The 12,427-nt window shown below is 26.1% G+C and overlaps 1 protein-coding gene and 1 non-coding gene across 2 annotated transcripts; one reads left to right on the top strand and one right to left on the bottom strand.

The window, feature by feature from the left end:
• The first annotated feature begins 3,320 nt into the window (after nt 1-3,320).
• Nucleotides 3,321-7,514, top strand: LOC145840861 (uncharacterized). The gene is made up of 3 exons (XM_082948202.1): nt 3,321-3,462; nt 5,123-5,234; nt 6,360-7,514. The coding sequence occupies exons 1-3, from the start codon at nt 3,324-3,326 to the stop codon at nt 6,457-6,459; spliced, it is 351 nt and encodes a 116-aa protein (XP_082804328.1). The 5' UTR covers nt 3,321-3,323; the 3' UTR covers nt 6,460-7,514.
• Nucleotides 7,515-12,230: 4,716 nt separating this feature from the next.
• Nucleotides 12,231-12,427, bottom strand: LOC145841803 (small nucleolar RNA U3). The gene has a single exon (XR_014370179.1). It is a non-coding gene; the product is annotated as a small nucleolar RNA U3 (small nucleolar RNA).

Raw genomic sequence — 12,427 nt, 5'->3', positions numbered from 1 at the left:
ATTTGCTGTATTAATAATAGTATAGTTTACAATTAACATTAATATAAAAAAAAGGTATATTAATTTAAGGTATAAGTTATACTTACAAGCTTAATTTGTATAAACTAATTTATCTTCTTTTCTACATTAATGTCTACCATAAGTAATATTATAGTTTTTTTTTATTAACCAAAGATATTAGTCATTTGGTTTTTGTAAGCATTTATTTGACTTTTTTTCTGATAGCAATGAACCAATTGACACTGTAATCAACTTTTGTTTAAGTTGAATACTTTTTTACCATCTTTAATTACAATTACTCTAGTAAAACAATATTTCTAACAAGTAAAACATTCTTTTCATTATTTCTTCAAGTTTTTCGATCAAGTTTTTAAGATACTAGATTATGTTTTTCAAATGTTCATAGGTTTTTATTTCCCTTCCTAAATACTAATCTAAAAAATATTTGTTACAATGAACTTTTTTTTTATATCTTACCTTATATCAATTAATATAACAAATTATATCGGTTATTTGCCTTTTCGAAACTAAAAGTTTACGCTGAGTCAGTGGTAACCATAATGTTCAATTTTTTTAAATAGTAGGTTCTTTTGACTAGCTTAAAAAACAATTAAGTTCATTTATTTATCTTTAAAAAACTATATTGATAATAAGTTATTTTGTTTGTAAAGTATTTTTTCTTTATATTTATTTATATTGAGTTAAAGAGATAGGCAGGTATTTTTAAAAGAGAAAATACACTATTTAAAACAAATATATTTATTTGTTTATTTTGTTTAAAAAATACGAAATGACTTATATTTTTTTATGTAGTATTGAAAACGATTTATGTTATTTATTTATCTACGCACAACATTATTATTTTTTTTACTTATATACTTTAGGATACATCTAAGTTTTAACCTGACAATTCAAAACGGACAAACTAATCTTTTTATTCTTGAATACATATTTTGCATAAATAAATGAGCTAAAGTGTTAAGTGTAACAACAAACTTAAACTAAAAAATAAAATTAAAGTTTTATTTAATGTAGTTAAAAGATAATTAGCTGTTTTGTGATACAAGCTATTTACTTAAAATAGTGGTTATTTCAACTTAAACTTTAACACACATACCAGTACTTTGTAAAAAGTTTACTACCTATATAGTAAAACACAGAGGCTTAGAATAAACAGAAAATAATAAATAGTGTCGTAAAAATTAAACGAATTAAACACATCTAAATTGCATTCATTTAGCGCATTTAAGATTTTATTTGTCAAATAGCTATACATTGCAAAATTGATTCTAACAAAAGCTACAGTTTTAACTTCAAAAATCAAAATCATACAATTTTATGTTACTAAATTCGCATAACTTAATTTTGTTTTTATAGACTACGCTTTGAAAATGTTAACAAAAACTTTAAAAGTTGTACAGTTAACAGTATAAACGTTTTTGAGCTAAATTGTTATTTTCTTATACTTATTTTCAATGAAAGTTTTATGAGTTTACACAAGTGGCAACACAATAGAATTATAGGGAGTATAGATAAAATTAAATTGCATTGTATACATCTATCAATCATACTTCAACATTTTATTAAATTTTGAAGTATTAACACAACTGCATAAATTCATTTTAATTTCAATAACATTAGAGGTAGTTTAAATTGTTATGTTCCCGCTAAGACGTTATGATGCACATTTTAGATGTTTTAATTTTTGCAGATTTGTAAATTTTTGTTAGCTGGCTACGTCCCTGCATTGAATCAATCAATACAATACGCATAAAAACTTGAATATAGTTTAATAAACGACAAAAAAGCGCTTAAAAAGTTTGGTCCAAGAAATTGGTTTGGTGTACAAAAAAATTGCATTCAGTTATCGAGTTGCACAACAGAACAGTTTAATGTCATGTCTAGAATAAAGGTAATATTGTATTTAAAACATTGTAACAAGCAAAACTTTAATTCATGTCAACTCTGCTGGAGCAGAGTATACCTTTAGCGTTTGTAAAGAATAGACAACTGTGAAATGTGTATTCTTGTTTTCTTAGAGTTTCTACCAGTTTTAGAACATGGAATATTTAAAAGTTCCCCACTGCTATGCTAACTAATAAAGCTAACTTAGGATAAAATTAAACTATTTAAATAATTATGTGCTATACTTATGCAACACATGTATAATTTTTCAGATGTATAATAAAGTGTTTACATTGAAAAAAACTAAGCTAGCTTAATGTATTTGAAAAATTAGAAGAAACTTCAGATTATATGTATTTAAGAAAAAGTAAAATGAACACTATACCTACAATAAGAAACTTATTTTAGTGTATTATTTAAAAACACTCATTAGCTTGTGTTGTGATGGTGTAGGGCTCCTAATTACATAAAAAACAAAAAATTGAAGGATCTAAGATCAAAATCAGCAATTGAAGAATATACAAAAAGAACTACAGTTTCAACATTAGAATACACAATGGTTTTAAATACGAATTCATAAGCAAAAGTACTTGAATATAACACCGAGCGTGAACTTGGCTTCAATGACTTTTTTTGTAATTTTTTTTTAAACCAAACTTTAAAACCAATTATTTTCAAATTTTTTTATGCTAATTTGCAACTTTTTTATTATTCTAAAGAACGTTCTTTGCATTGCTTTTCACAATAATTTCCTCAAATTGGGGTTTTACTTTTGTAGTCGGGTCCCTTTAAAAATTTTGAGTTTTTTTCTATGTTTTTAGTTTTACAAGTTTTTCCCAAAAAATAATAATTAAAAAACCATTTTTTTGTTAAACATGCTCATGAAACTAAGTTAAAACTTGTAACTAATATTTTTTTTCAATTTATTTTTTTATACCATAAGCCTAAATAAATTTTTCAGAAAAATTCTAATTTTGCATGTTTTTCAATTTTTAGGTTTACAGACTTTTGTGCAAAAATAATTTGTTTTTTAATGGTTTTTATTTTTAACAGACTTGTATAGTTAAGTTTCATGATGTAATTATATTTTTCCCAATTAATTATTGTTTTTAAATATATGACCCATACAAGTTTTATCTAAGTTCTTAGCAAAGCTTTTTGAGGGATTTCTTGCTCAAGTGCAGAAAGAGTTTAGGTAAAACTTGTATGGATCATATATTTAAAAACAATAATTAATTGGGAAAAAATATAATTGTCAATGTAGCTAAATTCATATGTAGAAATATTTTTATTTAATTTATAAAGTGTTTATAAAATAATTACCTAATTTGTAATGGTTATATCTATGTGTTGTAAATTTCTTTGAAAACTTTTTAAAATGTTTAATGTTACTGCATTATGTAACAGGCTTAACTACAATGACAAATGATATCTTAATTTCAAAATCCAGTAAAAGTAATGAAAAAATACCTTTTTCCAAAAGTACATCATCAAGTGAAGCTGCTGTAAAAAACAAGAAGAAAAGAAAGAAAACTAGAAAGAACAAAAGTGTTACTGGTAAGTTTCTACACTGCTACATAAGATAAATAGTTTTTTCTAATCAAAAGAATAAAGATGTCTATTTTATTAATTAAATGGTCCTTAAGAATATAGGTATATACTTAGATTATGCTTATTAATTTCCGATTAGTTAGAATTAAAGTTATATTAAGCTAAGTAACTTTAAGTGAATAAAAAAAAAAAAAAGTATAAGGTAGTATATATGTATACAAGGTACTAATAATCTATAAACGCACTCAAAAACTTATTTTTTCTGTTTAAACAGTGCAATCAAAACAAAGTTTCTAACTTACTTTTTTACCTCTCTTATATTAAAACTACTGTAAACATTAAGTAACATACTTTTATTTATAGTGTTTACACTCAGGTTAACAAATTTTCTGAAAAACATGTAAAAACTGGAGTTATAACAAATTATTATCTAATCTTATTAAAAATGGCTATCTTTGATAATAGATTTATGATATGTTAGTTTCTGATATTAAATGTTTGGTTTCAAAACTACTTATGAACTAGGAATAAAATTTTAAGTTACAATTTTTTGTTAGAATATGTAAAAAAAATTTTTTAGTTGCATAACAATATATAGCAGACAGACATTAAACTTAGCCTTTAACAAGCTTTTAACAGAAACTTTTCACATAAATTAGGTGTAGTTATTTTTATAGTTGTTGTACATATTAAGTCTAAAATATTTTTTTTTGCTTGAAGACCCTAAGATATTTGAGATCCGTTACTATTCAAATAAAGTTATAAAAAAAACTAGATTACTTAAACCTTTTATTCAAACGGTTTACAACTTGCGATTATCAACTAGAAGAACTTAATTTTTAATTACTTATACATGAACTCTTTAATTATAATAATAAACAATGCACTTCTCTACACGACTAACAACAACAGCATCAAATACAACCTACCTCTTTAATTGTGAGATTCAACTAATACATTTTAAAGTTATTAGTCATATGATATACTAAATTATATTTCTGATATTTTAGCTTGAATATCTTATTGAAGTTTTCAAGTTATTACACATAATTTTTGTTTTGAAGGAATATATATTTAATATTATAATAGTATTCTTGTATTTTTATTTAACAACACTTCAGAACCTTTTTATATAATAGTAGTTATATTGTTTTACTTATAATGATTAAATGACTTGACTATTCAAACTACAACAGTCTATATTTTGACAGCTAAAATTCTAGATAAAAAAATTTAAAAGGTGACAAAGTGTAATTTTTTTTAGTGCTCATGTTTATATTATTATGGTTAAATTTTTAAAACACATATAAAATAGTAAAGCTCATAACTATAAAAAAAATACTATACTATTTAAAGTTCTAAAATTTATTTTAGCTTTATCTCAGAAAGTATTTGTAAAAAAGCTCATGTAAGTCTAATTAACTAGATTAAAATGGTAAGTTGTTTTAAATTTTGACTGTTTAATAAAATAAATAATTGACATTAACACTCATAGTTAATATAATTTTAATTTTTGGAATTTTCATTGTCATGCACTCATTTTTAATACATTTAAGAGCATCATATTATTTGTATATACTTATAATAAAAGCTGTAAAAACTTATTAATTTTATAAAATTAAACCATTTGAAACTAAATAGTTATTAAAATTAATAATATTTATAGTTTCCAAACAAACTATATCGATAGAAGCTGAAGCAAAAATCAATTACAAGTTAAGATGGAAAGATTTTATTACACCATCTATTAATGAAACACCTAATGAGGAAAAAGAAAGGTATTTTCTTAAGATAACAATTGAAATTTTATACGCTTTTTAAAGTATTCTTTAGGTGTTTAGAAACTTATGTCTATCTATTATTAAAAAAGTTTAAATGAAACTTTGCCATTCTTTTTTTTGGATAGATAAGATTCTATTACAAAACAAAATAGCTCTTTTGCGCTTTGCATTAGTCTCACTACATAAATAACTGTCCAGTTTATTTCTAACTTAGTATATTCATTGTTCATTCTTCTTTTAAAGCATTTAATTTAGTATTATGAATAAATACAGTCTTTTAGATGTTTTGAAAAGATTTTAGGTGTTTCATCAAAAGTGTAGTTAAACTTATAGTACTTTATTATAAGATATAACGTAGTAAGGCAGTCCTAGAGATCTAAACAAGCAAAACCCATTGAAAAAATAATAATTTAACATTTGAGTTCTTAGAGCTGTTCATATTTGTAAGTAGTAAAACGTTGTAAGTTAGAAGTTATATGCGTAAAAAACAGTTGTTTTGATTAACAAACTTTAAATATTTAATGTACTTGTATTTTATGTAATTTTGTTTATTATTTGTCAGACAACTATAAATTAATATTTACGAGTAGTATTTATTGTTCATACAACGTTATAACATGACAAGTTGAACGTTTAGTTGAGCCTTAGCTTTTTTAAAACTTTTTTTATATGACACCTTGACAACCCCGTAAATATAATCTTGTACACTTAACTTTTTCTTAAATGTACACTTGAATGTAACGTTATTATATATACCATAGTATGATAATAAAAACTATTTGGGTTTCTAATGCATTTTAAATTCTGTAAATCATATCAAAAGTTTTTTGCATAATTTGAAATTTATGCTCAATTGTTTTTTACCAATTTGACTACTTTTATTTTGCTCATAGTAAGAAGAAGCACATGTGTTTTTTGGTTTCGTGTAATTTGTATGTTTAGATGTAAATTATAAACGAATTGGCTAAGTATTGCTTTGCTTCAAACATATGTGTACCATTTTGGAATTTCAAACTTTGAAACAAACTTACTTATTTAAAAGCCCTTTCAAGTGAGCTCAGTGAAATATTTAGTTTTTAAATTAAATTTAATTCTTTATTTATGTGAGTTTAAACGAAACAGGATAGAGCTATACAAACGAAACAGAAGAATGAGGTATCAAATTGAACGAATAAGAGAAATTAAAAAATTGAACGCGAATGAAAACTTACAGAGTGGCTAAAAACTGCACGTTTCTTTAAATGTTTTTATCATAGTTTTATAATAAATGTTTTCTATACCCTTTTTTAAGTTTTTAGTAACAAATAAATTCAGCAGAATTTTAAACTAATATTTAACTATTAAAGTTTTACAATAAACTAAAATTCATAAAAATTTTATTAATAAAATACTTCTTTTTATTCATGGTTTTTTAAACATTCTTGTTGTTTAGACTTTAGTCTGCCATTTTTTCTTTGATTTTTAAGTTTAAAATAGTTCAGAACACATCGAATGCTTAGCTTTCAGCATTCAAACATTTTATAGCAATAAAAAAGTTCTTTCAAAACAAGACTTGTGTAACAGGTGGAAGTTTTAATTACAACAAAATATTTTTTTAATGTTAATGTTACTTAAGTTTTTATTTTCTACTTGTATACTCTTATATATCTAGTGCAGTGGTCGTCAAGCTAATCAAGTTTTTTGTACACCAAGCTGCAAAAAATAAAATCGGTTCACCCCAAGATCTAATTTTGATAAGCGCCGCTAGTGGTGGGACTACGTAAACACTTTTATTAAAGCATTTCTCCTTAAAAGTCATAACTCAGTTTGTATTTACATGCAAACCATTTAACAACTGAAGCTGAAACTTTTTGTATGATTCTCTTTTTAATTGAACTCTTTGTTTGTTTTACCTTATTTTCACAATGATATTTTTGTTATATTGCTTTGTCTTACATACTTATTAATTGAACAATTCTCCGCAATTTCTACAAAATCCCCAGTTCTGTATTCTTTAAATACCTTATTAAATATTAATTACATACTTAATCTAACTCGATGTGTTTTTTTTTGTAATTCAAAAATTATTGCACCCCTTAATGAGTTTCGTGTACCCTAAAAACTTCGTGCACACCAAAAAAAGTTTTGTTTACACTAGTGTGCACCAGTGTACAACTTGACGACCACTGATCTAGTTTATGATATTCTTTGCACAGTTACACTTATTTCGTATATACTTTATTATCATTTCAACGATGTTAGAAGTATTATTTTTTCACACCAAAATTAGAACTTATTATAAACCTCTATAAATTTGAAGTTTTAATCAAAAACTGTGATTAAGTGATTTGTTTTGTCAAAAATTGTGACCTATACTAGTTTCTAAAACTATAACTTGTATTTTTTTTCATTCTTTCAATATTTTACATTTGCTACAAAACCAAAATAGTTGATAGTTGTTTTAACTGAAATTATTCGTGTTAGTATTATTTTACATAAAAAAGTTGATCAATAGGCAGTTTTATATGGATTATATCGTATATACAATAAGTTAACAAAACAATTCATTGACATGTGAAAAATTTGGATAGAATAAAGACAATAGGACCGGAAAAATGAGTAGTTACTTTAAAAATTCCATTCATTATTAAAATCTCAGAGATGTTAGAAAAGAAAATTAGACAATTAATAAGAAATACTTATTATGCAGCGAACCCTAGAATTGTTTTTAACCTCTAAGCCGCTATTAGCACCAGGTAGTAAGGATCCAATATCAAAATTAAATAAAAGTATGGTAATCTACCAGTACAGTTGCTGTTGTTCAGCAAGTTATATTGGATTAACAACAGACATCTAAGGAAGAGAATAAAAGAACACATACCAAAATGTGTAGAGAATTTTTGCCTTTCAGATAAGAAAGATGACATACCGGTCAAGGTTTTAAACGCATCTAAACGTTCATCTATTGCAGAACATTTAGTTAATAATCCAACTTGTGCAAACAGTTATTATATAGATAGATTTAAAATTAACAAAATTTGTAGTAATGTTTTCGATTTGAATTATTTAGAAGCCATTTGTATTTTGTTAAGGAAACCTGTTTTATGTAAGCAAAAAGATTTGACTATACTTTTTCTTTTTTTCGTATCATTTATAAGCACTGTCTTCATTTTATTTATGTTTAGTTTTACTGTAGATCAATTATAACGTAAATGGAACCTAGCAACATAAACGAGCTCCAGGTTTTTTATAACAATTTTGATAAGCTTAAATTAATTTTAGTTAGTATAACATAAATACTAACAAACAAATTTCCTGTGTTTTTTTAAAGCTCCAATAATTTATTAGATTATTTAAAAAAGTTCTTAAGATTACTAAAGATATTTTGTAATTTATTGCTGCCTACTACGTAACTTATTTTAAAAGGCTGCCAAGGTTTGTCTTACAATTTACTCCTTACTTCACTATGATTTTAAATAAAAATAACTTTGGTAGATATATTTCCTTTGAATTCACTCTTCAAAGTGCCTAAAATGCGTAGGCAACAAGATGCTGACTATATAAAGTTAGATTTTAAACATTTTGTTAAGTATATTCTTAATTAGTATTAAACAACCTTACAATATACTTCTGTACACAAGTAATAATTTTTAAATTCTAAAAGCTAAAAGGCAAATACTGTTTTTGCTACCATTGAGTTTCTGAAAACTTAAACCGACAATTCAAACTTAAAAAAATTTTCTTACTATGTGAATAATATAAAATTTATTTAATAAATTTCATAAAACAAAAAACTACTCTTTTGATAAGATTTTATTGTGTAAATTAAATATATTACTTTTATTAGTACATCCACATTTCGTAAACTTTACTGTCCTTTAACCCACTGCACATTTCAATTATTCTTATAACTTTTACAACTTGTTTTCATTGCTTTAAAAATCTGTACAAATATTTGTTATTTAAACTATAGCCTATACCAGTGGTCTTCACAGGGTGCAAAAAAAATATTTTAGTTTGCATAAAACTCATGTAGAAGTGCTCAAAATTAATTTTGAAACATACAATAGATATTTTGGATTTAAGAATGAAGAGCAAAATAAGGTCTTAAGCATATTTAAGGGAAATCTTGAAATTTCCAATAATATGTATAAAATCGTAACTAAATTTATGAAAAATTGTTATCTTTCTGTGCATAGAATAGTTAAACGTAAACCTTAAAGCTTTCATAGTTTACAACATAAGCTAGCTTATTAAATTTTAATACCTAATTTTAACAGATTAAAAAAAAAGTATTAATCTAAATGTTTTTAAATAACATATACCATAAAATAATTATAAATCATGTTTCAAATAAGATATAAACTAAAATTTAATATTTTTTAATTTATCAATTTAAGAACTACTTACAACAACTGCCTACTGTTAAAAAACACCTAACATTTTTTAAGAGTTATTTTCTTGTGAAATAAAGTTAAGCCTAGAATTTAAATTTAAACTACTAAAAAAGTCAAATTAGTTAAATTAAAAATGTTTACTAAACTCTAATAAAGAAATTTATTCTTTAAAAGTAATGTAACACTTAATAGTGTTTTGCAGTCGAAAATGACTTTCTTTCTTTTTTCTCAGATTTTTTGCCTTAAAAGAGCTAGAGCCACGCTCGTAGGTGAATTAGTCGCTGAGCTTTTTTTATCGCTGACGTTTTGAGTTTTTGTAGCTTGGCACTAACGACATTTTGTTATAAAGGGTGATGTTTTTCACTTTGGTTTTTGAGCCAAAGTAGTTATTTGCTATTCTTTTAGCAGTTTGTTGTATTTTGTTTAATCGTATTTTTATTAATTTGTAAATATACATTATGTTTCTGGGACTCGATTTCTTTATACTATTAGTTTAAGCATTCTAACAATCTTACTAATTAATTAGCTTATGTTTAAATGATAGTATAAGTTTAAGTCGCGTTTGATAAATCGACTCAGCTAAGTTATTTAGCTAAGTCAATTCTAAACATTAGCTTAAGTGACCGTCACCGATATTGTTATAGCGCGTTAAGTCAGTTAATTGCCAGGTCCGCGTAACTTAAGTAATAACATTGGTCGAACGGTTCAGTAAAATTATGTGAAACCTTTTGTGAACTAAAAAAATAACAAATTTGTTATTTTTGAGCTGGATTTTAGACTTGAACTTTTGCTTACGAGAATTAGACAGAGAAACCTTTTGATTATTTTTGACGAGGACTTCTGGTCTTTGATCGATTTCGTTTTGTCTATGGAACTTTTTAAGCTCTTGTATTTTGCGTCAATCGGTAAAAGGTAAAAGCTTGTTTGAAATTTTTCTTGGAGATGAACTTATTTTCAACGACACGTTTTTGATCAGGTTTTTGTCTAAACTTTTGTTGACTAAAGCAGCTGGCCCTCGTTTTTGCTCAGCAACTTAAGTTTTTGCTGGTTTTAGTTTTAGTCGTTTGTATATTACGTCATTTGCTTGTTCAGCTTTTGCTTTCTTCCTTGTGACGAAACGTACCATTTATGGTTATCTTGCCTAGAACTTTGTTTGCTTGATGGCAAATGCTTCCTATCCACTGTAGTAGAAGCTTTCTAATTCTTGAAAGTTTCGCTTTTGTTGGTGTTGAATTAACCCAGTCTTGCTGACAACGATCTCACGAAAGCTCTTGCAAACGGAAGTTTTTACGAAGCAGTTTCTTTTTGCACAGCTTTCTTGTTCCCTGCTTCATCGGGTTTGAAGTACTTTGATACTTCATCGGGTTTGAAGTACTTTTGCGTGGTACTTGTGCACGGCTTGAAACGTTCCAGAAATGCTTCAGAAAGGAATCTGCTCTGTGTCGTCTTTACTTCCAGGTTGCACTCATAACCCGGTGTACACATGTTGTTTTGTGCACAACATAAGTTTTTCTTTTCTCTTATCATGTGCTATCTTTCTTTATGACGTCATAAAACCTCTCAGAAGTGTTAGAATTCAGGGTATTAATCAGTTCTACTAGCAACTCTTAATAGTCAGATCCTTCTACAAGGTGAACGGAGATGAAGACGGTTTGATCACATAACTTGATGTGTGAAACGTGTCTTGCTGAAATTCTTGTTACGCAGAAAGGCACGAACCACAATCTGATTCGTCCCAAAAGAAGGATCTCACCTGATGTTTGCATCATATTCAATAATTTGAACCAATGTAATCGAAATATGTCTGTTTACTGATTATACAAAACACGTGAAAAAATAGAAACAAAAGACTGCACATTAGCGCAACGAGCTTCATTTTTAAATTTGATCGACTTTATACATTGCTATGGGAAACTTTATTGCAGCAATGTTAAAGATTGTACTCGTTGTATATACTACACTATAACAAACAGCATGTTTATAAATAAAACAACAAAACGTCATTTTCGGGATCTACATGTTAGCAGTAGCAAGGTGGTGGCTGAAATGATAAATTCACCCACAGTATATATATAGCTGAATATAGCCTACGAAAAGTTACACCAGACTCATTTTCTCTTAACTGTAATTTTCTCTTTGTTGTATCAGACTTTTTTTCTCTTAACTGTTACTTAATTTATATTAATTCAATAGTCAATTAAATGGAATAACCAGTGAACCTTTTATTCCATTACAACAACAATATAAAAGTATCTTTTATTTTGAATATTTCTACGTTTTAACTTTCTTCAAAAAAGCAAAAGTTATCTTCTTAAAATAGAACGCCTAAGGTCATTTAGTAAATATCATTCACTTTAATTTTATAAAGTATAAGCCTCATACAAATACTTGTAGCTAACTTTAAGCAATTTAAATATAATATCAGTATAGTAACTTGCCGCTTGAGTGCGCACTATTGGTGAAGTACTTATCTTAACACAGTGTTGAAACGTGTATTTAGTGTTCGTATTAGTACTTAATAAATCTTATTATAAAATTTAAAAATAGTCTAAAATAACTACAAGTAAAAGCTTTGTAAAGTTTTAATTCTAAAATAGCCCTTCAAGGCTGGTTGTTTATCACTCAGAAAGAGAGATTTCCCTCCACTGCTGCCTTGACAACAGCAGAACAGTCATTACGACATTCAGCTAGCTGAAGTCATTTTCCTGCTCAGAAAACCGCTCCACAATTCATCATCGTAAGAGGTTGACCGTCATTGTTAAATAACGTTCGTGAGACACACACTTTAGAAATGATCCCTAAAAGTATGATCTT

The sequence above is a fragment of the Thalia democratica genome, chromosome 7 (assembly GCF_965202585.1).
Source record: "Thalia democratica chromosome 7, ktThaDemo2.hap1.1, whole genome shotgun sequence".
In the NCBI taxonomy this organism is placed as follows: Eukaryota; Metazoa; Chordata; class Thaliacea; order Salpida; family Salpidae; genus Thalia; species Thalia democratica.
This window is presented reverse-complemented; position numbering and strand designations above follow the sequence as displayed.

Excerpts from the sequence above, each read along its gene's own strand:
- LOC145840861 (XM_082948202.1), top strand. The coding sequence starts at position 3,324 with ATGACAAATGATATCTTAATTTCAAAATCCAGTAAAAGTAATGAAAAA. Across the intron at positions 3,463-5,122 it reads AAAGAACAAAAGTGTTACTG|TTTCCAAACAAACTATATCG; the intron begins GTAAGTTTCTAC and ends TAATATTTATAG. Across the intron at positions 5,235-6,359 it reads CCTAATGAGGAAAAAGAAAG|GATAGAGCTATACAAACGAA; the intron begins GTATTTTCTTAA and ends TAAACGAAACAG.